This window comes from Achroia grisella, unplaced genomic scaffold (assembly GCF_030625045.1).
Source record: "Achroia grisella isolate CSIRO2021 unplaced genomic scaffold, CSIRO_AGI_Agris_v1 utg109, whole genome shotgun sequence".
Classification (NCBI taxonomy): Eukaryota; Metazoa; Arthropoda; class Insecta; order Lepidoptera; family Pyralidae; genus Achroia; species Achroia grisella.
The window spans coordinates 6,514,208-6,540,196 of NW_026712573.1; the positions used below are offsets into that span (position 1 = coordinate 6,514,208).

Here is a 25,989-nt window from a genome sequence, read left to right on the forward strand (position 1 = left end):
TCTTCTAAATTACCCAAAATCGGGGAAAATTTTCATACCATTTTTCCTTTTTCGTCCATATATTGTACAGAGACACGGTCCTTCTAGTGGGTCCTTAGTAAATATTACTTTTTACGAAAATCGATCCATGGTGTTGCCACCTAATTTTACAAAAAATCGCATATAACTATAGATGATATTTATTATAGATCTCCGTTGCTCTTATATATAGTTTGTCGAAAAAAAAATCCCACATTTTGGGTTTGCAAAATTACCCAAAAAACGGGGAACATTTGTAACCTAGGTAATATTTCGAACCGAAATCTACCACGGCTCAATAAAGGTCGACTCGCTGCAGGGAAGCCAGGTAAATTTATCATCAGAGAAAAAATACTCAAACTCGGCCGCCACCTTGGATTTTTCCTTTTTTAAATACTTTTAACTTATCCACTTTGGTGACAGAAACATTTTGTCCATACATTGTACAGATGTAAGGTGACTCCTTCTAGTACTTCCTTAGTACTGTTTACTATGAAAATTAGTTAATACTTCGCACCGAGAGTTTCCATTCCTCAATAGAAGTCAGTTCGCTGCAGGGTTGATAGGTGCCACAAAACTGAATTTACTAAAAAGACCTTAAAATTGTCATAATAAATAAAGTATCCTAATTCGGCCGCCATCTTGGATTTTTCCTTTTTAAATACTTTTAACACATACATTTTGGTGACAGAAACACTTCATACATACATTGTACAGAGCCCAGGTTACACCTCTAGTTCCTTAGTACGGTTTACTATGAAAATCGATGTATGGTGCTGCCAGATGATTTTGACAAAAACCACCTAGGATCCTTTGGGGGATGATTTTGAACCAATGCTCATCACTGTTTTGTTCAAATTAACGAAAAAAAAAAATTCCCACGTTTTTTTTTTACTTTTCTCTGAAATTACCCCAAAATCGGGGAAAATTTTTAGACCAGGTAAAATTTTCCACCGAGAGTTTCCATTGCTCTATAGAAGTCAACTCGCTGCAGGGTTTAATTGTACCCCAAAATTGAATTTTAAAAAGTCCCTAAAATTGTCAACATAAATTAAGTACCCTAACTCGGCCGCCATCTTAGATTTTTACTTTTTAATACTTTTGACGTATTCACCTTAGTGACAGAAACATTTCGTTCATACATTGTATAGAGCCTCGGTGACTCCTTCTAGTACTATTCTCTAAGAATACTGATGTAAGGTGTTGCCAGATAATTCTGACAAAAACCACCTAAAATCAATAGGGGGATTGTTTTTGACAGATTTTCATCATTCTTTTGTTTGAAATATCGAAAAAAATTTTTCCCACTTTTTAGGACCTATCTCAACAATTACCCTAAAATCGGGGAAAATTTTTATACCAGGTAATACTTTGTGTTGAGACACATCATCTCTCCATAGAAGTCGACTGGCTGTGGGGTTGCCAAGTGTCCTAAAACTACATTTACAAATATCCCAATTTTTCTCCGAAAAGCAAAACTCCCCTATCTCTGCCGCCATCTTGGATTTCTAAAATTTCATAATTTTCCCTAGAGGCCGGGTCCTTCGGCTATCCGACGCCGTACAGTGCGTTGAGCTAGCATACTCGTAGGTACCCTATCAATTTCAGTTTTTGAAGCTAGACCTCAATTTCAAAATTTGTATCATGATGTATGGGTCAATTTGTTGCCAGCAAATTCTGACAAAATTCCCCTAAAACCCTTCAGGGGACGATTTTTGGTAGACCAACAAGACTTTTTCATTTAAAATGTCGAAAAAAATATTTCCCACTTTATGGGACTTTTCTCCAAATTTAACCCAAAATCGGGGAAAATTTTTAGCCCTGGCAAATCTTCTTACTGAGACTTACCCATGTCAGTAGGTGGCGTTTAGCTACGGGGTTGCCATGTGCAGCAAAAACGCGATTGAAAATATCCCAAAATTTTTCCAAAAACTAAATCTCCCATAGCTTGGCCGCCATCTTGGATTTCTGAAATTTCATAATTTTCCCTAGAGGCCGGGTCTTTCAGCCTCCCAATCCCCTACAATAGGGATCGGTAGTATCCCCGCAAGTACCCTAGGAATTTCAGTTTTTGGAGAGACACCCCAATTTCTATTTTGGTCAAACCATGTATGGGTGTTGCCAGCAAATTCCAACAAAACCCACCTAAAACCCTTTAGGGGATGTTTCTCGATAGGCCTTGATGCTTCTTTTGTCAAAAATGCCGAAAAAATTTTTTTCCCACTTTTTGGACATTTCTCCCAAATTACCCCAAATTCGGAAATTCTTTTTATCGCTGGCAATACTTCTTACCGAGACCCATCATCGCCCCATAGAAGCCGACTCGCTGCGGGGTTGCCCTATATCTAAAAAATGATTTTGAAAATAATCCGGATTTTTAGGACCAAATTCACACGCCCCCAACTCGTCGGCCATCTTGGATTTTCGAAATTTCATAATTTTCCCTAGAGGTCGGGTCCTTCGAGTTTCCTATGCCCTACAACCGGTGTCGCCAGCACCCCCGCAACTACCCTGGGAATTTCGGTTTTTGAAACCCTAGAAAATTTTCAACCAGTTTTTGGCAATTTTTTCGCCGCCATCTTGGATTTTAATTTTTTGTTTTTACGCCATATTCTGGGTCCCGCCGAGACGTGCCAAATCACTCTTTGAACGGAATCGATCCGAGCGAAACTGTAAAAGTTAGCCGCCATCTTTGTCCGCCATCTTGGATTTTCCCAAATTTCGGAATTTTCTCGTGGTCACCCTAGCCAAAGGAACATTTCCCCCATACATCGTCTCGACCCCCGGACGCTCCTTCTGGGAGAACAACTATGTCAATCAGTCAGTGAGTCACCGTAATGCAGCTTTATATATTATAGACTAGAGGGTGCGTGTGTGCGCGGGCCTCAAGAGGCCCGCGAGGCGTTGTCGTTGATTTTTTTTTGTGAAGACGGTTTTCTTTTCGAATAGACTTGGTTGGCAAGTAGAGTTGTCTGTTTTGATACGATTAGGTGACTTCCTATTGTAACAGTGAACCTGTGAAACTTTGTATTGTAATGGTCACAATACAAAACCTAACCTAACCTACCTTTCTGTATACTATATTAGTCAAAGTTTTTAATGTGAGGAAACCATAACCTTTTTGTTTCTATTCTGTATTTCTACTGTAAGAGTCGCAATACAAAACCTAACTTAACCTACCTTTCTGTATACCATTTCGACCTGTGGCTTTAATTTTTATTGCATTGGCCACATTACAAAACCTCACATTACCTACCTTTCTGTATACTACATCAATTTCGGTTCACAGTTTCTGATGCAGAGATCATAATACGAAACCTAACCTAACCCACGTTTCTGTGTACCTTATTGGTCTGTGACCACAATTTCCATATTCTCCTGTCTATAGACCTAACCTCATCTTACTTTTCAGTATACTAATAGTCTGAAGCAATAATTACTACTGAGTAGCAATACAAAATCTAACCTAACCTACTCTCTCTATATATCTTTGACCATAATTTCTATTGTAAAGGAAATAAAGAAAAACAAAACCGTCTAGGTTGCGTGTGGGTCGTTTTAGCTGATTTTTTTATGGTGAAGGTTTTCTTTTCGATCTTGGTTGGCAGAAACATGTTTTGATACGAAACTATACCACAAATGTCAATTCCTATTGTAAGAGTGAAAAAAAAACCTAACTTATTGTTTGTATACCGTATTGACTTATGGCGCCACTTTGTATTGTAATGGTCCCAATACAAAACCTAACCTACATTTCTTTACAATATATTAGTCTGTGATCATAGTTTATAATGTAGAGAACAGAATATGAAATCTAACCTAATTCACTTCTGCATACCGTATAGATCTGTGGCTATAATTTCTATTATAATTGGCCATTATATTACTACCTAACCGAATACGAAATACAAAATCATATCGAACCCTACTTTCTATATACTAATTAGTATGGGATCGCTATTTCTAATGTAGAGGTCATAAAACTGAACCTAACCTAACCAACTTTTATACCTTATAGAATAGATCTGTGACCAAAATTTCTAGTGTAAAGGACATATAAATCATAACTGTATTTTTCACACGAACGATTATCATTTAGAATAGTCACCAAAGCAGGAATGAATTCCAAGATAGTCTCCTTAGCTGGTAATAAACCGTGGATATCATACAATGAAAGAAATGTATGGACAAAACTTATTCTCATTATTTACAATCTGAAAATTTTACACATTTTGCAATCTTCAAATTACAAAATCCAAAGACACAAATTATTCAGAACAGCATTCCTGAAAATAATTTCGACATCGAAAATGTTCAATATTTGTGTGAGTTTTTATGTCACAATCCAAAACTAATTTGATATTTGTGGTCACCTATACTAAGGTATAGGCAAAAAATTGACGTCTTCGGCCGTAGTATTGAATTTTTATTTTTTTTTATTTTGGCTTAGCTACCAGGGTGGCAAAATCATTTCGTCCATACATTGTCAACTCCTTCTAATAATTTAGTATAACCGATGTAACAACTTACATCGGTTTTCATAATAAAGTTTTCCAAATAATTTTGATAAAAGCCTTAGGGTTATTATTTATCGTAGGTAAAGGACCTATGATAAATAATAACCACTCATCACTCTTTTAATTAAAATATCATAAATATTAAAATCGGGGAAAGTTTTTAGCCCTGGCAATACTGAGATTCAATGCCATCCCATAAAAGCGGACTCGCTGCATGGTTACTATGTACCAAAATAAAAAAATCTTCCAAATTTTGTTCAAAGTCAACCTCGGCGGCCATCTTGGATTTTTCCATTTTGATACTTCTTACATATATATTACATTACGACAGATATATTTCGTCCACATATTGTACAGAGACACGGTCCTTTTAGTGGGTCCTTAGTAAATATTACTTTCTACGAAAATCTATACCTGGTGTTGCCCCCTAATTTTACAAAAAATTGCATAAAACTATTAAGATGAGATTTATAATAGATACCCGTCAAATAAAAGTTATTTAAAAAAAAAATGTCGAAAAAATTTTCCCACATTTTGGGTTTGCTAAATTACCCGAAAATCGGGGAAAATTTGTAGCCTATATAATTCTTCTTATCTTTGCTCCGTAGAAGTCAACATGCTGTAAGGAATAAAATAGTACCCCAAAAATGAGTTTTAAAACGTCCCTAAACTTGTCATCAGAATAAAGTACCCTAACTCGGCCGCTATCTTGAATGATTGCTTTTTAAATAGTTTTAACATATACACCTTAGTGAGAAACATTTCGTCCATACATTGTACAGAGCCAAGGTAACTCCTTCTAGTTGTTCCTAAGTACTGTTTACAATGGAAATCGATCGATGTATGGTGTTGCCAGCACATTTTGACAAAAACCGCCTAAGACCCCTTGGGGATTATTTTTGACAGATCGTCATCATTGTTTGGTCTAAAATGATGAAACAAAAAATCCCACGTTTTTTACTTCTCTCCGATATTACCCTAAAATCGGGGAAAATTTTTAGACCAGGTAGTGCTTCGTACCGAGAGTTTCCACTGCTCCATAAAAGTCAACTCGCTGCAGTGACGATGGGTACATGAAAACTGAATTAAATAAAGTACCCTAACTCGGCCGCCATGGATTTTTACTTCTTAATACTTTTGACGTATTCACCCTAATAACAGAAACATTTCGTCCATACATTATGTAGAGTCTCGATGACTTCTTCTTGTACTATTCCCTAAGAAAACTGATCTAAGATGTTGCCAAATAATTCTGACAAAAACCACGAAAAACCAATAAGGGGATGATTTTTGACAGATATCCATCATTATTTTGTTTGAAATATCGAAAAAAAAATCCCACATTTTGGACTTGTCTTGTAAATTACCCAAAATCGGGGAAAATTTTCATACCATTTTTCCTTTTTCGTCCATATATTGTACAGAGACACGGTCCTTCTAGTGGGTCCTTAGTAAATATTACTTTTTACGAAAATCGATCCATGGTGTTGCCACCTAATTTTACAAAAAATCGCATATAACTATTAAGATGATATTTATTATAGATCTCCGTTGCTCTTATATATAGTTTGTCGAAAAAAAAATCCCACATTTTGGGTTTGCAAAATTACCCAAAAAACGGGGAACATTTGTAACCTAGGTAATATTTCGAACCGAAATCTACCACTGCTCAATAAAGGTCGACTCGCTGCAGGGAAGCCAGGTAAATTTATCATCAGAGAAAAAATACTCAAACTCGGCCGCCACCTTGGATTTTTCCTTTTTTAAATACTTTTAACTTATCCACTTTGGTGACAGAAACATTTTGTCCATACATTGTACAGATGTAAGGTGACTCCTTCTAGTACTTCCTTAGTACTGTTTACTATGAAAATTAGTTAATACTTCGCACCGAGAGTTTCCATTCCTCAATAGAAGTCAGTTCGCTGCAGGGTTGATAGGTGCCACAAAACTGAATTTACTAAAAAGACCTTAAAATTGTCATAATAAATAAAGTATCCTAATTCGGCCGCCATCTTGGATTTTTCCTTTTTAAATACTTTTAACACATACATTTTGGTGACAGAAACACTTCATACATACATTGTACAGAGCCCAGGTTACACCTCTAGTTCCTTAGTACGGTTTACTATGAAAATCGATGTATGGTGCTGCCAGATGATTTTGACAAAAACCACCTAGGATCCTTTGGGGGATGATTTTGAACCAATGCTCATCACTGTTTTGTTCAAATTAACGAAAAAAAAAAATTCCCACGTTTTTTTACTTTTCTCTGAAATTACCCCAAAATCGGGGAAAATTTTTAGACCAGGTAAAATTTTCCACCGAGAGTTTCCATTGCTCTATAGAAGTCAACTCGCTGCAGGGTTTAATTTATATTACCCCAAAATTGAATTTTAAAAAGTCCCTAAAATTGTCAACATAAATTAAGTACCCTAACTCGGCCGCCATCTTAGATTTTTACTTTTTAATACTTTTGACGTATTCACCTTAGTGACAGAAACATTTCGTTCATACATTGTATAGAGCCTCGGTGACTCCTTCTAGTACTATTCTCTAAGAATACTGATGTAAGGTGTTGCCAGATAATTCTGATAAAAACCACCTAAAATCAATAGGGGGATTGTTTTTGACAGATTTTCATCATTCTTTTGTTTGAAATATCGAAAAAAATTTTTCCCACTTTTTAGGACCTATCTCAAAAATTACCCTAAAATCGGGGAAAATTTTTATACCAGGTAATACTTTGTATTGAGACACATCATCTCTCCATAGAAGTCGACTGGCTGTGGGGTTGCCAAGTGTCCTAAAACTACATTTACAAATATCCCAATTTTTCTCCGAAAAGCAAAACTCCCCTATCTCTGCCGCCATCTTGGATTTCTAAAATTTCATAATTTTCCCTAGATGCCGGGTCCTTCGGCTATCCGACGCCGCACAGTGCGTTGAGCTAGCACACTCGTAGGTAGCCTATCAATTTCAGTTTTTGAAGCTAGACCTCAATTTCAAAATTTGTCCCATGATGTATGGGTGTTGCCAGCAAATTCTGACAAAATTCCCCTAAAACCCTTCAGGGGACGATTTTTGGTAGACCAACAAGACTTTTTCATTTAAAATGTCGAAAAAAATTTTTCCCACTTTATGGGACTTTTCTCCAAATTTAACCCAAAATCGGGGAAAATTTTTAGCCCTGGCAAATCTTCTTACTGAGACTTACCCATGTCAGTAGGTGGCGTTTAGCTACGGGGTTGCCATGTGCAGCAAAAACGCGATTGAAAATATCCCAAAATTTTTTCAAAAACTAAATCTCCCATAGCTTGGCCGCCATCTTGGATTTCTGAAATTTCATAATTTTCCCTAGAGGCCGGGTCTTTCAGCCTCCCAATGCCCTACAATAGGGATCGGTAGTATCCCCGCAAGTACCCTAGGAATTTCAGTTTTTGGAGAGACACCCCAATTTCTATTTTGGTCAAACCATGTATGGGTGTTGCCAGAAAATTCCAACAAAACCCACCTAAAACCCTTTAGGGGATGTTTCTCGATAGGCCTTGATGCTTCTTTTGTCAAAAATGCCGAAAAAATTTTTTCCCACTTTTTGGACCATTTCTCCCAAATTACCCCAAATTCGGAAATTCTTTTTATCGCTGGCAATACTTCTTACCGAGACCCATCATCGCCCCATAGAAGCCGACTCGCTGCGGGGTTGCCCTATATCTAAAAAATGATTTTGAAAATAATCCGGATTTTTAGGACCAAATTCACACGCCCCCAACTCGTCGGCCATCTTGGATTTTCGAAATTTCATAATTTTCCCTAGAGGTCGGGTCCTTCGAGTTTCCTATGCCCTACAACCGGTGTCGCCAGCACCCCCGCAACTATCCTGGGAATTTCGGTTTTTGAAACCCTAGAAAATTTTCAACCAGTTTTTGGCAATTTTTTCACCGCCATCTTGGATTTTAATTTTTTGTTTTTACGCCATATTCTGGGTCCCGCCGAGATGTGCCAAATCACTCTTTGAACGGAATCGATCCGAGCGAAACTGTAAAAGTTAGCCGCCATCTTTGTCCGCCATCTTGGATTTTCCCAAATTTCGGAATTTTCTCGTGGTCACCCTAGCCAAAGGAACATTTCCCCCATACATCGTCTCGACCCCCGGACGCTCCTTCTGGGAGAACAACTATGTCAATCAGTGAGTGAGTCACCGTAATGCAGCTTTATATATTATAGACTATATAACTATATAGAATTTTATTTTTAGAAAGGTAGAGTATTCGGTGTTTTTTATTGTTCGTAAATTTTCGCCGTTAACGTACATATTGTGAGCCCTTTACTTTTACCAATTATATACATATTTTACTTTTGTATTTCAGTATAATTATTAACATTGCATTTTAAACCAGTACACATTCATCCTAAAACATGCCCAGACAAGGACGAACGTAATGGAAAGCGCCTACGAATAGGGCTGCTGTAAATGACATATTTAATTATTAAGTTACTGGGATATGTAAGACTTGTTTTGCATCCAAGGAATCCCACCTACCATGGCCGTGAATGTCGAGTCGATGGAATGAATACATCAAACAAACAACATTGAGTACTGTGCATGCTAGAGCAGACGGTACATTTTCTACTACTAAATAAATTGCGGCGTTCCTCAAAGATATTTAAAAAAATCCTTATAAAACAACAACAAAACAACATAATTAGATTTCACGCCTCCGTTTCCTGTAATTTCACTATCGTATTTCAGGCACTAAGCAAGCAATCCATCAGATCAGAATACAGCTTGAAAAACAAACTGCTTATGAAATAGAGGTACCCACCCATGCTGACGACTTTGTAAAAAGTTTCTATAGGTTTGGTTTAATTTACATAAAAAACTTGTATTGTAGTTCATAATATTTATTTATAATAAATTATCCAAATGCAAGACAGGTACGAATATGTATGGTCGTCTCGTATCTAGTATTGAATAACTCAATGTAATAAAAGTGGTCAAGTTGTCACAAATACATGTAGTATTCAATATAGGGCGACGTTCGGGAGTATGCAATGGTAATTCGTCTATGCTACATCCATTTTGTTTCCTTGTGTTAGTGTCAAGGCTCAAGAACATAATGATACACAAGGGACCTCGCATGAAATGTACATTGCCTCACAATCGGTATGCCATTAGTTGAATGACAATATGAATGAATGGTTTTTTTTATGTAATTCGAAATGGCAAACAAGCTGATGACTTCCCAACCCAGGTGGGAAGGGGATTGTTAGTAATGTGGGTTAATAACCTCATTGTTAGCAATGTGCCATATCAGGTTTACCTCCACGTGGTTACCCCTGGAAACCATCGATATAAATTAAAGCCCCGCCAGCGTAAACCATTAGCGCAAGCGGATGCACCATTCCATTATCATCCATTCGACATTAGACAAAAAAAAATTCTCAACCCAATACGGACGCTTCTTATACTGCAATTTTACTGCCTTATCTCGCACTTATAAATGAAGGTGCTTAGTGGATGAAATATACCTGACTGACGCAAGCAGACAATTTTTCCGAAGTCTACCTCGGTATATGGTTTTCCACTACAAAATAAATTTATATTTTATTTTATTAATCCTAATTTATATCCGGATAATATTCAATTCATTCACACATGTTAATGACATCGTAAAATGCGTCAATACCTACTACGACCTACTGATATACTGATAACATAATTAACTAAACGTATAAAAATTACACATACGTGACAGCGATTTGACGTCACTGATGTTATGATACTGGACCAGTTTCTAGTTAAAGCTAGGCGAAGCACGTCATCGTACCCATATAACTATTTTGTTTGTAAACCAATTGGAATGTAACAAAATGTTAAGTGATGCGTGTTACAATGCTTTAGAGAAAAGCGCACGACTCGGTTAACTATTTCTGTAATTAGCGTGACAAACAGTTAGACAAAAAATCTAGAAATCATTATTTTGGATTCCATTACGCTAATAAAATAAATTAGTAATATTTTCTATTAATCAATTATAATACGAATAATTTTATGGTAAATAAAGGTCCTGTTCTTGACATTGTGACTAGGTTACACTAGCTGTCACAAGCTGACTAGAGTTTAGCGATGTCAATGCCAGTAGATGTCAGAAATATTTTTAAATACTGCCATTAGACTGCCCAACGAAAGATCGCGACACACATCACTCACGATATCAATTATTAACTGATACTACCTCACTTTTTTAATACTCATTTATGACTGGCTTTCACGGAGATTATATTGTTAAACCATTTTCCCAATTGAAATTGGGATATTTTTCCATTTCTACCGCATTCTGCAATAATTATGGAAAGTAGAGAGGCCTTTTAGGCGGATCCAATATAATCCAGAGATTTGTTCCAGCAGAAGATCTGCATCTTAGACTTATGTGGTTGTTGATTTTTGACATCTGCGATCTGCATTTTGACCCTTTCGGCTATCTAGTTTAGGAGCTACCACAACTGCAGTTAATTGTGTAAACACCTGGAGGTTTGTAAGGTCAAAGCAGATAATATATGGTACATTCTTTAATGGAGTATTTATTCAGCACTGTTCCAAATTTACGCATTATTCGTCTTATGTAACTCGTGTACGTTATGTTAGTTATTGTTCGCCTCTGGTTTCTTAGCTTTTTATATATGTTTTATTACTTAGTAATAGTTTTATCATACGTCTTATATACACGCACAATGATATGTGACAGTTTTATTATATGTATATATTTATGTATGATCAATATAAGTGTATGTACCTATGAAATACTTTCAAGCAATTCTCTTACAATATTGTAAATTAAATCTTATCTTAAAAATTTGGAGTATATACTCAATATAATCGGTAATTAAATATATAATAATATCATTATATTATTATTAGTTCGGCGAATTAAAAGTATTTAATGTTAAAACAATAACCGAATGAATGCGGTTAAAGTTAACACATAAAGATATAGCAAAGCGAATATTTCAGGCTTTTACACAAATTTTTAACCCTCTTTTTCAGTCAGAAAACCTTACCAGATATAGACTTAGATTAATTATAATTAATCAAAATCGTGGTTCATCGTGGTAAATTAATGGCGAATTGGTTGTGTCCATCATGGAGCATTAGGAAAAAAAAATAATTAAGAAAGGTTATATGGTGCAATGTATCTTAGATATTTATAACATATTTGTTAAAAACCTTGCAGTTTTAAAAACAAATCCGTTATTGTTATTAGTCATCTCAATTTGGGATTTACCACGTTGTATCAGTAACATGGACAGAAAGTCGTCAATTATAACCTTCGCAATACTGGACCTTCGACGTAAATGTTAACATACTGGCAACCCCTTTAACCTTTTTTAGTGTAAAAGGTCATATGATGCTCTATAATTTTTTCCATAACGAATTTATGTTTACTCACAATTGACAACGCCTTTGACGATCTCATATTGGATTACAGGTATGAGTATATATTATTTTATTAATTACGGTGACTGTATTGCATAAAAGCTAAATCAGAGGTTTTAATCAATTTTAACCAATAACTACTTCTTTTTTTCAAAATGGATTGGAGTAAAATCAAAGCAAATAGTGTAGAGAATCAAATAACAATTACAATCTGTTTAGTAAAAATTATCAGCACTACATAAAAATAAGTACACATAATTGAAAAGGTTTGTCTTTTTAAAGTGGGATTCAAACACAGACGAATAAGAACTGTGATGATCCCTTACCTACTCTATGAATTTTACTAAATTGATATACGCAACCAAAACAACTTCTGCATTTCGATTAATTAACTATTTGTAATTGTAATATGACAGTTTTGAATTCATAAGTGACCTGATGACATTTTGACATGCACAACCCATCAAAAAGGTATTTATGAATGTAGTTAAGAATCAGGTTTAGTGCAAGCCAAGTAGTTTCTTAATTCGATTCTGCGGCAATTGTGTTCCATTCTTTGTGTCGTCAAGGAAGATTTTTACTTGTAGAGCCATGCGGTGCTTTTTTAATATATTAATAAGGTGAATATTAATGTGTTTAACTATTATTTTAATTATAAACTAAACTCTTGTTTAAATTCTCTACTACACATAAAAATAGTTAATATATATATATGGTTAAGTTAAGTGATACAATGTGAAACAGTAAGTGAAAATTTGCGAAAGCTTTTAAATACAACATATAATAAAATAGACGCGCTTTTAATTGTACTTGATATTAAAAGACGAAAGTGAGTTTGTTTGTGATGATTATGAAATTTTACTTATGTGATTTGTATGGTATAGAGGATATTTGAAAAGTGTTCCAAGTAGTTGATAAAAACAAGTTATTTATATATTAACCAAGATCGTTTCAGTTTTTATATTTTTGTGTAAAAAGTATGGGACAGCTATTATTTTTTCTGTTATTAACCGCAAAAATAGATGGTTTCATACCAATTTCATTTTCAAGGATTGATATTACGTCAATAGTCATAATTAGTACTTATACAAAAAAATATAGTTATATACAACTGGTACGGATTTAGTAGTTGAAAATTAACTTCTTAAATAATAATATTGTATAAGAATCAATATAAGATTATTTTAAATAAATGCCATTTGTGGTCGGCCTATTAGACGATAAATAAAGCTGTTATTTCAAGTTAAATCGTTTTTAATAAATAAAGTTCACGTGGTCAATTTACAGGTAATACTACTCATACCAAAATATTATCAAAATTCAAGAATTATGTGGAAAAAAATATGCTGTGGTTTCTATTCATGACGTCCGAGGGTATTCCCACAACAATCATTTCAAATAAATGTTTCTATATTTAACTTACTTCTGTTCTATTAATAAAATAATTATGGTGTCTTTGAACTATGACGTCGATGGTATGTTTATGAAACATCAAATGGTATTTTTCCATGATGCTTATCATTAAGTATATTTCATTAAATGATTTTGCAAAAAGTTATTTATATTGTTTAATGTAAAGCCGACTTCAAAGATTTTAATGAATGACAAAACTAATGACTGATCATTAAATAACGAATTTGCACAAGAATCATTATGCGACATAGCATTCGCATCCGCTTCTCCTTATCCTATTTATTTGTTGTAATATGTATTTCTCCATTCATCCCTATTCGCAGGCATCTCGTTATTCACTCCTTTTCTTGCCATATCGTCTTTCACATAGTCCACCCATCTCTTTTTCGGTCTTCCTCTGCCATTATAATCATCTTCATTCATGTATAACACTTTCTTGATAATATTCACTTCATTCCTACGTATTATATATTCATACCACGACAGACGATTGCTCTTCAACGTCTCCGATACTGGCGTTACTTTCATGCTTCCTCTAAAATATACCTTCTTTATCTTGTCTATTTGTCTCACCGTCCGTTCATGATCGTGGTTTTGTAAATTTTCGTATAAGTATTTATGAAGAATAGGGTGAGGGCAGAAAAGGGTTACAGCAGTTGCGCGATTTGGCATGGGGGGCCGGGGTTGCCTACTCATGCGTTATCGCTCTAGCGCAAGTCGCTAAGGAAGAACCACCTTCTGACCTAATTTTGAATATGGATCCACAATTGATTCCACATAAAAAAAGTATGCCTATATAGCGATCCTTCATAGAACCTCCTTTTGTGAAATCGCTTAAAAAACGATGATACCTTGACAACAGAATGATGAACACAGTAAACTTTTTTTTTTAAAAAAACATGCCTAACCTTATATAGACGTTGAATGTAATTCATATTTATTATTATACATTTACGTGAACTCAAACCTGAACTCTATAAAACACTGGATTCTCATTATTTATTGTCGTGCTTGGCACATTAGTGTAGTAAATACCTAACTATCCTATTCCGATGGCAACCAAGTATATATTATACATACATGTTTTCATGGCTATTAATAGTCAGAGGCTTTGTCAACTTTTTTTATGTATATTGAATATATGGCAGTCGTGGATAAAAGGTCATGCCGCAGTCAGCTTGCTTACTATTTCTCGAACATAAAAAATAAGACAACTACGTCATCGTGTAACGTTGGTAGCCCTCATGCGTTGCCATTCCAGAGGACAAAGGTGTCCTTACTCTATAATTTCACTGCCATATCTCATCCTTAAATCCGGAACTAAGTATTTTTTTTTTATTGGGTTGTTTGGGTTATTGTCAGATGTGTAGCACCTGTAGCACTGCGACCTTATAGATCTATTGTGCTCGCCTTTTTCAAAGTTCGCTACCTAGACCCGTCAGGGACAAGAATTGAAGGATATTCTTAGGAGCGATCGTTTTTATCTCCTCGGGAAATAGTGTAAACTTTCCAAAGGAGATATTTCGTTTATGCATGAGTGGGCTACAACCACATAGGATGTGAAGCGGCGTTTCCTCTTCAGTTTGGCAGAATCTGCAGATACTTGTCGTGCATAGTAAACTAAGTATACAAAGCAAGCTTCTTGACGATAAAATTTATTGAGATAGTACAATAATGATTGATATTCGTAACTAGCATGAGTAGTACTAATTAGTAGACCTCATTCTCAGGAATCAGGACCTACATTCTGAAAGACTATAGTACCCATAGGATAAGTAAAGTCATAATTTACTTTCCTTTCAGCGATTATATTATATCGCATAATTCTTATTTTATAACAATTGCATGCCCAACTACGGAGACAAAGAAACAATCTTATGCGACATTTATTTTACACTCTTAACAGTATTTTGAAATAATTATGGCATAATTTTAATATAACAAATCCGAAATTTCTCTATAGTACAAAACAAAAACAAAAGTATGTATGTAAAGCTTGTCTGGAAGAAATCCCTCATTTGGTATAGGTCAACCATTTAAAAGAATGAAACGTAGAAATTAATTGTATATTTATTTCTTGAGATCATTGTATCCTGTTACTTCAACCTGTTTTACTGTACAATAAAGTTAAACAAACTAATAATACTTATAAAACAAGATGTTTAACCAAGCGGCTATAAGTGCGATAGTAGTACCCACGCATATGATTCGATAAAAAGCTAATTACTATGAAATAAACGACTAATAATCATATTATTAACTTCCACAGTATGACGTATACAATGCTAATTACACAAGTCATGGCTCAACGCGGTACCTTCTTCGAAGCTGTGTCCGGCTTCATAAGAGACACCGAGAGGGTCCTCAACGGGGAACCACCGGACACAGAAGAGATACAACCGGAGTATGACTTCATAATCATCGGAGCAGGTACAGCTGGATGCGTGCTTGCTAACAGACTGACAGAAGTAGACAATTTTAAGGTAAACAATATGCGAAAGTCATGTGGTTTCTTAATGGTCGGCAAAGGGCTAAAAAATGCGTCTATTATTAGACACAAATTAATAATTTGTATCTATTAAAAGACGCATTTATTTGTACTACGTTAGTAACAAGCATACGGCATATCTCATAGTAAACGGTTACCGTAGCCTATGGACCCCTGAAATACTAGAGGTATAACGTGCGCGTTGCCGACCATTAAGAAACCATAATCGTAATTAAAAAAACGTTGATTTGCTATTTGTTTCAAAATATATTTATTAGAAACCAGTGTCAAAAAATTGCACATGTGCGCCTATCCGTACAAGAAAATGAGGTGCGCCTTATCATAGGTTAAAGGAGTTTTCTCTTGCGATTATTCAGGTTACGAAATAAATTTTGTTACTGAATAAAATATAGTCTTAAAAAAAGCATAATACGGAGTGTTCATGGCTCGTTGTAATTAATTGTACCGTATTTTTTTTTTATGTGTCAAAATTTAACAAATCGAATTAGGCATTCATTATAATTATCTATCAACAGTAAAAAAAAATATATTATAAATTTTGTAAATTTCAGTAACGTGTTTATAAGAACGTAAATGATTTTCTAGAGTAGTTACAGTTTAAACAATTGGCCAGAAATAAAATTAAGTTAAAAAATAATGTAATACATTCCGTATATACCTACCTACGTGCACCCGATAATTAGTAAAACCTAGTTAGAGTTAGAGTTAATAAAAAGTTAGTAAAACCGGTTGATATTTACTTAAAATACACTTACAATTGTGGAACAAGGAAGGAATTATTTTAATTACTTTATAACTTAACAGGGGAGAAAAAAACATAAGTTGTTGCTTATCTCAGTCAAGAATAGAGCGGGCGAAAACTATCATATGTTTTATTTTAATCTTATTTCATTTAGGTACTTTCAAAATAAAATCTTAATGCCAGTGCCATCGTTTTCTTTTTCAGACTACTCTAATGCTGTTTACCGCAGCTGGCCTTTTCAGCTTCGGCAGACGATAGGGGGCGAGTGCAGATGATACTCCAAACTTGCGAAGGACTTATGGAACGGCTAAAGGCCATGTCCCGCCGGAAGGATACCACTTTAATCGAAGGGCATCGCTAGGGGTTTGAACAGGTTCAGGCCTTTATAAGTTTGAACCCCGTTTTAATTGGACTGTGGATCGATCAGAGGCAACAGTGCCATCGTGTCTTATTCCTTGTCTCATTGTTATACTGTATGTTGATAACATTTCTTTTCTAGCGACGGTACAGAATCGGACTAGCACTGTAGACTGTGGCACACTGCAACATCTACCAGGGTCAATTTTAGACCGATTTAAATGATGATATTTTTAACAGACAGGTTATCCTCCCTTTTAAAGTCTTATTAATTCCGTTATAACTGAAATTAATTTTCATTGTGGAGAATAAATATTATATTCGCAGATGCGACTTCGATTTCGGTAGAGCAACCTATTTTATTTGAATATCACTGTCTGATGTAATACTTAATGATTCTACTCGTATAATGAGATAAAATACGAGAAACGGTGTCAAGCCCACTCGGTAGTAATTTCTGTAATTCATACTAATGTGTATTTAATAATTATTAAATAACTGATGACCTCGGTGGTCTAGTGATGTAGCACACGCCTTTCTTCCGATGATCGTGGGTATGTTTAGCATCTTACTAATATTATAAACGCGAAAGTTTGTGAAAATGGATGGATGAATGTTTGCTACTCTTTCCCACAAATATTACTGAAAGGATTTTCATGAACCTATACAGTAATATAGCTTATACATCAGAATAACACATAGGCTACAATTTGAAACTGTATTATGTAAATTGGGTGAAATATAACAATAAATGTCTAGCGTGATGCAGGAGAAGTTGCGCGGGTTAGCTAGTGTTATAATATAGCATTCAGCATAGTCCATTTTTTAATGAAAATAATGTGTACATTACTTTATTTATTACAGGTGCTCCTGATAGAAGCAGGTGGTAGTGAACAAATGTTCATGGACATCCCGGTACTAACCACTATGCTGCAGTTCACGGATGCCAACTGGAACTACCGTACCGAACCACAAGTGAGTTATAAGTTACTATATCATTTTCCACGGTTTTGCAAATATTTAATTGTAGCTGGTCTAGAAGTTTAGCACACTATTTTAATTTCGGTGGTCGCGGATTGGATTCCTCGTACAGTGCAACAGAATAACACGGTGCAGAATTCATTTTTGTAGTGTTATATTTTCTCGCGCAAATGTAATCCGCCACAGATGCACAAAATTGCATTAAAGCTTTATATATATTATTTAATAGTATTTCTAAATACAGACGATATTCTCTAACAATGGTCAATCACAAATCAAATAAATATTATTAATTGCATGCTAATATGCAATGAGTAGTATAATAAGCTATTTATAAGTACTGCTATGTCATTGGGAAGTGCAGTGATAGTTTGATGTATATTGTCTTCTGACATAATATAATTATCTAGTTATTAAACGTTTAAGCAGTACAATGGACACATTAACATGAGATAAGGAAAACTATGTGATATAAACGTTTTTAATCAAGGTGGCAGTTTCTAGAATTGCTGAGGCCAAGCATAGAGAGATGGCATGTTATTTTCCGGTGTTGTCATTGAGTAATTAATATATAAACCTGTGTAGGAACAAGGTCGTAGGAGGAACGTAAAATATTAGAAGAGTTGATTTTTACTAAACGACAAATAAACCTCAAGTTTAAAGAGTAAACTTGGAGTTTGAAGAATATTTATATACACATGTTTTACTATCAATTTTATTTTATACTACACGTATACCGCGATTTTGTCGTTCTTTATTTCATCCTTTTTCAAATTATTTCAAGGTAACAGATAGTATTTTTCCATCTTCGTGGAATCTCTTTCAACTTCACTTAAATTTAACCGTTTAGCCGTAAAATGGTAATGAACAGATAGGCAGACGCAGTTTCATTCTTATAATTTTGGTATGCATTTAATACTAATTGGTATAAAATACATACTAAAATTATAACAACAAAACTGTGTTTAGTCAACAATATCTAGATTTGTTCAAAATTTTGGAACTAATCTAGATATATGATGACTAAATTGATTCAAATGTAATCAACATACACATAATATGTCAGAGTTAAACATACACACTTTTATGTGTATTAATGTTACATTTATATTAGTTGGAGACAAATGTTATCTATAGAAATTAACTGTACTACAGTGTGGCAAAATAGCTGATGCACATAGTACCTGTGATAAGGTAGTACACGTCATTATTGTGATATTTCTCTGTATAAGTAATTAAATTGTAATTATCGTTATTAGGTGACAGTTATGACTTTCCATTAGATAATTAATACTCGTGAAAAAAATGTTAATGTATTGGAAAACTAAGATCTCATTAGTCAATAAGAACTAAAGTGTCATAATTCATAATCTTTATTTCTCGTTCACATATTATACAACGGAATTTTTAGTAACGAACGATACATGAAAAAATCTACTCTTTAGGTATTTCGAGGCGATTTTAGTATTCCAATAATAATAATTCATAATAATTATAACCCATGATATATGATTATTTGGCGCTGTGTGAATACAGCGCCAAATAATCCCAAACTACACAGACCTTGTACTATATATATTAATTACTGGTATAAATATTTAGAAACATATTTTTTTGTAAATAAATACATAATATACATAGAAATAACCCAGATCAATCAACAATCAATACAAATGTTCTATCCTGCCACGAATCAAACCCGGGACCATCGGATCAGCGGTGTGCTAAACTGCTAAACCACCAAGTCCATCAAGTATAGGTTTTCAAGATTACATAGAGGCCGTATTACACGCATGATCACATATTGACTGGATATGACGATGGATGTAAACAATTATTCAAAGAAGAAAATCTGTCTACCCGTTTTCTTGTGTTTTTGGGACACCGTCAATGCCTGTGTGAGACAGTTTCTATAATCACATTCAAATATTCAGAATAGATCAGATACAAATTGAATACATCCGATAATTGGTATTCATGCTGTGTCACATATTGTAGAAGGTAATGTGTCACCTTCTGGTTATAGTTTGTGAACAGGGGTCATCGCCAAATCTAGTTTGTATTCAGTTAGCAATTATAAACAAGTCATTTATTACTACTATCCTTAAACAAACAAGAGTGTAATACTGTACTGTAATATATGTTTATGTAACTGGTATGACAGACAAGCTGACGGCCTACCTGATGGTAAGTGTAATCTTATTAATCTTATGTTACTTCTACAATATACTTGTACTAAAATATACTATCTAACTAATATTATAAACGAGAAAGTTTGTAAGTATGGATGGATGGATTAATCCAAAAGTTACTGAACACGCGAATTTTGATGAAACTAGAGTAATATAGCTTAAATATCAGAATACCACATAAGCTATAACGTAAAAAGATGTTATGTAATTTGGGTAATCGAACAGACGAACTTGCGCGGATCAGTTAGTTACATATATATAATATAAAGGAGTACCAAGATGTAATATCTTTGCAAGCTGTAATTTCATTGCCATATCTCACTGTCTACCCGAAACACAAGTTACAAATAAACTGCTTTATGGCTGGTTGAAATGGTGCTGTGATCACAATAAGACACAACTTTGTATAAAGCCTACCACCCTAGTATTAAACTGGACTCATATGCAAGAAAACAGAATCATGCCACAGAAAAGGAATATATAAGTAAATAGAATAATAAGAACCATCATAAAAGAATAGAAAATAATATTCATACATAATATATACATAGTTTTGTTACTAAATACTTAAAATATTGTACATGATGAACCGCATGAATAGCTTTATATGTATTATATGCTCCTCACGCACTCGCCTTGGTTGAACCAACGACAATGTAAATGTAGCTCAATGTAAAGTTTGACATGTCAAATTAAAAAAATATAAAGTGAAAACATAGCGAATCTTTGAAGGGGGAACTTTAAATTCCATTAAAGTAGCAGTGATCTTATTTATTAATTCAAACCATGGGTCCAGAAAATTTACCAAATCCGTTGTAAGATCTAAACTTTACTTTTATATACCTTTAATATTCATGTAATATTAGTAGGTTATTAAAGTTGATGTAATTGCTTATGTATTTTAAATATACAACGATATATCTCGATTTACTTGTAAAAGTGACAATGCTTTGAAAACAAAACCGGTCAATATAATAAAATTAAAACAACGCATATGTGGAAGATTACCAATTCATGTTCTATAAATAATAATAAGGTACTCAAGGCTGACATAAATGAAGTTTTTTTATAGAAAATAAAGGATTACATCAAATGATATTTTCTTTTAACAGTTAAGTTTCTTGCCAGTTCTTTTCAACAGCAGATATTGGTATTGTCTGGAAATGAATTGTAATTCTAATATTAGATTAAGCCGTTTCGAACCTTTTTATAGTCTTGAATTATACATTAGTAACATCAACATAATTATTGATTTGTTTTATTAATTGCATATTTCGTGTTTAATAAGAGAACTAACTGAATTACTCGGTTTAGTCTTGATTTGCTTCATCTTTTGAAATTACAAAAACGGAATGAATTGAATCTATTTTGATATTGTTCTCCAGAGTAGACGTGTTAGACATCGGGATAGAAAAAATAAGTGCATGAGTGCCAAAAATGTCCTATATGAGTGAATATTTCTATTTTTAAAGGAGTCCGGTTGCATTGGAATGCGGGAGGGTCGCTGCGCATGGCCTAGGGGCCGAGTCGTTGGTGGTTCATCTGTCTTGCATTCGATGATGCACACACGAGGAAACAGGCGTGACTACGACAGATGGGCTGGGAATGGCAATCCAGGTAATCGATACTTAATCATTATGGTAGACCATAATGTCTTTTTAGTGAGTGCGGCCTCGAAACAACATTCCGTAAACTTTTAGTCGATGTGATTTTGTTTTCCTTGTATTTATGGAAGGCTAGCTGTACGGCAGTGCGACACGCGACATATCGTCCTCATTAAAACTACACAGGATGTAAAAAAGAGTATGTTGCGAGTATAATCCGAAATCCTACGAAAGTATTCACAAGATTATCTCAAATCAATGACATTATGCCTTTTATTTGTATATATAGGTTTTATTTTAAGGGTTCTCATACAGTGATACATTACACTTTAGCTTCGTCTCAGGGGAAAAAATGGAGTGGTGATATATTGTAGTCAATTGATTATTATATAAAATAAAATATCTCTACTATTTCTTTGCATTTTTTGCAGGGTGGGATTACAAATCTGTGCTGCGATACTTCAAGAAATCAGAAAACATGCAAATACCAAAACTAGCTAAGAACACAAACTTTCATTCTACTGAAGGGGAAATGACACTTCAGTATCCAAATTGGCGAACTCCTCTTTCAAAAGCATTTTTAAAAGCTGGACTCGAGACTGGAGGAAAGATTGTGGATTATAACGCAGAAAAACAAATAGGATACTCAATTATACAGTTTACTATGGATAATGGTACAAGAATGAGCGCAAGCCGAGCCTTTTTACATCCTATAAAACATCGTAATAACCTTCATATAGCTAAAAACGCAATGGTTACTCGCGTTTTAATAGACCCTTGGACAAAAAGAGCATATGGTGTTAAATTTAATAAAGATGGCAGAAAATATGTCATTTTATCTCGACTTGAAGTAATATTGTCTGCTGGTGCAATTAATTCTCCACAAATATTGATGATTAGCGGTATTGGACCAAAAGAGCACTTAACAGAAAATAATATTACAACCATTATGGATCTACCTGTCGGCTACAATTTGCAAGATCATTGGGCACTTGGTGGACTCACATTTACTATTAATAGTACTGATTCTATTAGGTCTGAACGAGTTGCTACTCTGGATAATATAATTGAGTACTTCAGCCACCATACAGGACCATTATCGGCTCCAAGTGGCACGGAGGCAATAGCCTTCTTCGATACCAAAAATCCGCATAGTGACGATGGTTATCCAGATTTAGAATTACTTTTTGTCGCAGGGTCGTTAGTTTCACAACCTACTTACAAGGAAGCATTTTCTATTGACAATGATGTGTATGAAAAAGTTTATGGTCCAATAAAAAATAAAGATACGTGGATGGTTTTTCCAATGCTTTTATTACCGGAATCTAAAGGACGCATTAAATTAAGAAACAAAAATCCTTATCAAAAACCATTGATATATCCAAATTATTTTTCTGATGGAGGACATGATCAGAAGGTAATACTGACTGGAATTAGAAAAGCAATAGAACTGTCGAAAACGAAAGCTTTTCAAAAATACAACAGTCGATTACATGACGTCCCATTACCAAATTGTGCACGTCATGGGTTCAATTCAGATGAATATTGGTATTGTGCAATGAAAACCATTACTAATACTATTTATCACCATTGTTGTACAAATAAAATGGGACCTGAAGATGACGCAGGCGCAGTAGTAGATTCTAGACTAAGAGTATATGGCGTTAAAGGACTCCGAGTAGTTGATGCCAGTATCATGCCCCATGTTCCTGCAGCTCACACAAATGCACCAACAATGATGATAGCTGAAAAAGCAGCTGATATCATTAAAGAAGATTGGGGGATTCCCATAGATTAACAGCATATTAGACGATATTTCCTTTTCCCAGTATGATGAAATTCAGCAATTTACTGAACCAAATTTTCATTCATCAAAGAAAACATATATGTACACACTATTTTATTTATTTTTACTTATATCGATTTTTTAGCCACACCATTTCGAGGATATTCTCAGAAGATGCTATTAAAGTTTCATCACAATTTGATTATGAACCACTCATCAGATTAGAATGCATGGAATATAAACATTCCAAAATTTACCATCATTTATACACATTAAATATGTGTTGACACTAATTTTTTATTGGAATTAAAAAATGAAAAACAACATAACTCAATAGTGAAGATTATGCACAATTATTGCCGTTGTACCTATATAGTTTTCCCAACGATGCAAATAGTCTGTTGTTTCAGCAATTAATAGACAGTTATTGATTTTTTAATATATAATTATATTTTTTTTAATACTGTACAATTTATTTCGCTTTGTCACGAAAGGTCAGACGATAGAATATAATTCCGCTTGAATAAATAACTGCATTTGGATTTAGTTTTAAAATGACGAAATTGTAAAGTGAAAAGTTGTCTCAATTTGTATGCTAGTATTGTTATCGAATAGGATACACCACTGCATGACCTTCAATTATACGTAATAATTAATAATAAATAATAAATAATTTAATTGTATACTAAAATTGAATGTTATAATTTAAGTAAGAATTTGTTAAATAAATAAGTAGTTAATTTAAAAAATATGTTTTATTTTTGATCTGATAAAGTAATATTTTTGTATGGACACCTATATGGACACCGATATAGGACCTAAATATAGACTAACTCAATCTTTACATGGTCAAAAACTTTCCATAAATTATTTGTTATAAGAAGCTGTTCAGTAGATTAAGTTAAAAACATTTTCGTCATTTTACTGATAACCACAAATAGAGATTCAATGAATCATGCATGTATTTTACAATTAAATTTATGTCGATTAAAAGTATATACGACGGATTGTAAAGTGTAAAATCTGCTGTCACTCTTTTATCAGGCGTTATGGTCGAACAGTCGTTTAGTTGAACAGTTGTGTATGCAACTGCAACTTTAGCAGGTCGTTTTATGTGTGTATGTGTGTGAGTATTTTACTGTGTATACTGAAACAGGGACAAAATTACGGCCTGAGCCGAGATTATAAAAATTCTACCGTTTCCCTGTGTTCAAAATCGTATACGTCAGGTAGGAGTTGGCCTTCAGACTCTACATCTATATTTCAATTTTAATATACAATAACTAGCAAACAAATTCTTACCTGTGCTCTTTGAAAGAAATATATACATTGTTAGTAATCTGATTAGTATGAAACAAACACAAAGTTTTAGGTGCTTTTTGACACAACTTATAAATTAAAATCGCGCCCGAAGTGGACAGACAAACAGACAAAAATTCTAGCAACTTTATTTTGTTATTTTATTATGTAGATATAGTTCCATTTATAAGCAATAATAGTTTTTCTAATTAAGCATCTTGCATAAACAGACAGCATTATTTGTTTGTTAAATGCATGTGTATGTGCAAATTATCATTTTAGCGTCTACAAGCGTAATCTAAAGCAAATGAAATAATTTTTGTAATTTTTGTCTATAATTATTTAAATGAACATTACGAACTGATTATATACACAAATTATTGTAATAATTTCCATTAAAGATTCGCATGTTTAATATGAAACGGATGAATGGATTGATAACTCTTGAATATCAACCTTGGAGTGGCTGTTCAAGTTAATAATATGAATACTTTTATTATATATACAAGAATATCTTTATTACTACGGAATATATAATCCTAAGACGTACTGCTGACGTCACTGGTGGTCTAATACACCGCCTAGTAGTGTCCGATTACCACATAATACACATAATAACAATAATATAGCAGTTAGACAATTCACACAGCGTAATCTAGTTTCGAGCTAAGCAGAACGTATGTTATAGGATAACTAATACAATTACTAAGAAATTTTTGGTAATACATACATAATATACGTAGAAAACACCTAAAATACAAGATGTTTACACCGTGTGTGAGGGATCGAACCCGCGACCATCGAAAGTAAAGCTGTGTGCTAAACCGCTAACAAATATTTCAGACAGTCCAAATCAGACAATACACATCAATAACTATGCAAACTCATAATATGAAACCCCATACTAAACCCCCTAGTGAGTGTCGTATACTCAATACCAAATGATTTTAATTATTTATTCATACTGAATATTAACCGATTATTTCAAATTAAATAATTAAAGTGTACTTATAAGACACTCATACAATTGTCGTTATTTATAAATAACAGTTATGTAAATTCGACAGACTTTCAAGATCAAGGCGATTTCGCAAAGTCAAGGCGATGCTTACGTATAAATTACTATATGGTCT

The 25,989-nt window shown here is 34.0% G+C and overlaps 2 protein-coding genes across 3 annotated transcripts in view; one reads left to right on the plus strand and one right to left on the minus strand.

Moving 5' to 3' along the window:
* Positions 1 to 25,989, minus strand: part of LOC131844581 (flotillin-2) — a 247,835-nt gene that overhangs the window by 176,631 nt on the left and 45,215 nt on the right. The gene's annotated exons all lie outside the window — the stretch shown is intronic.
* LOC131844571 (glucose dehydrogenase [FAD, quinone]-like) lies at positions 15,646 to 24,265 on the plus strand. Its single transcript, XM_059193488.1, has 4 exons — positions 15,646 to 15,869; positions 17,859 to 17,969; positions 21,640 to 21,784; positions 22,203 to 24,265. The coding sequence occupies exons 1-4, from the start codon at positions 15,657 to 15,659 to the stop codon at positions 23,567 to 23,569; spliced, it is 1,836 nt and encodes a 611-aa protein (XP_059049471.1). The 5' UTR covers positions 15,646 to 15,656; the 3' UTR covers positions 23,570 to 24,265.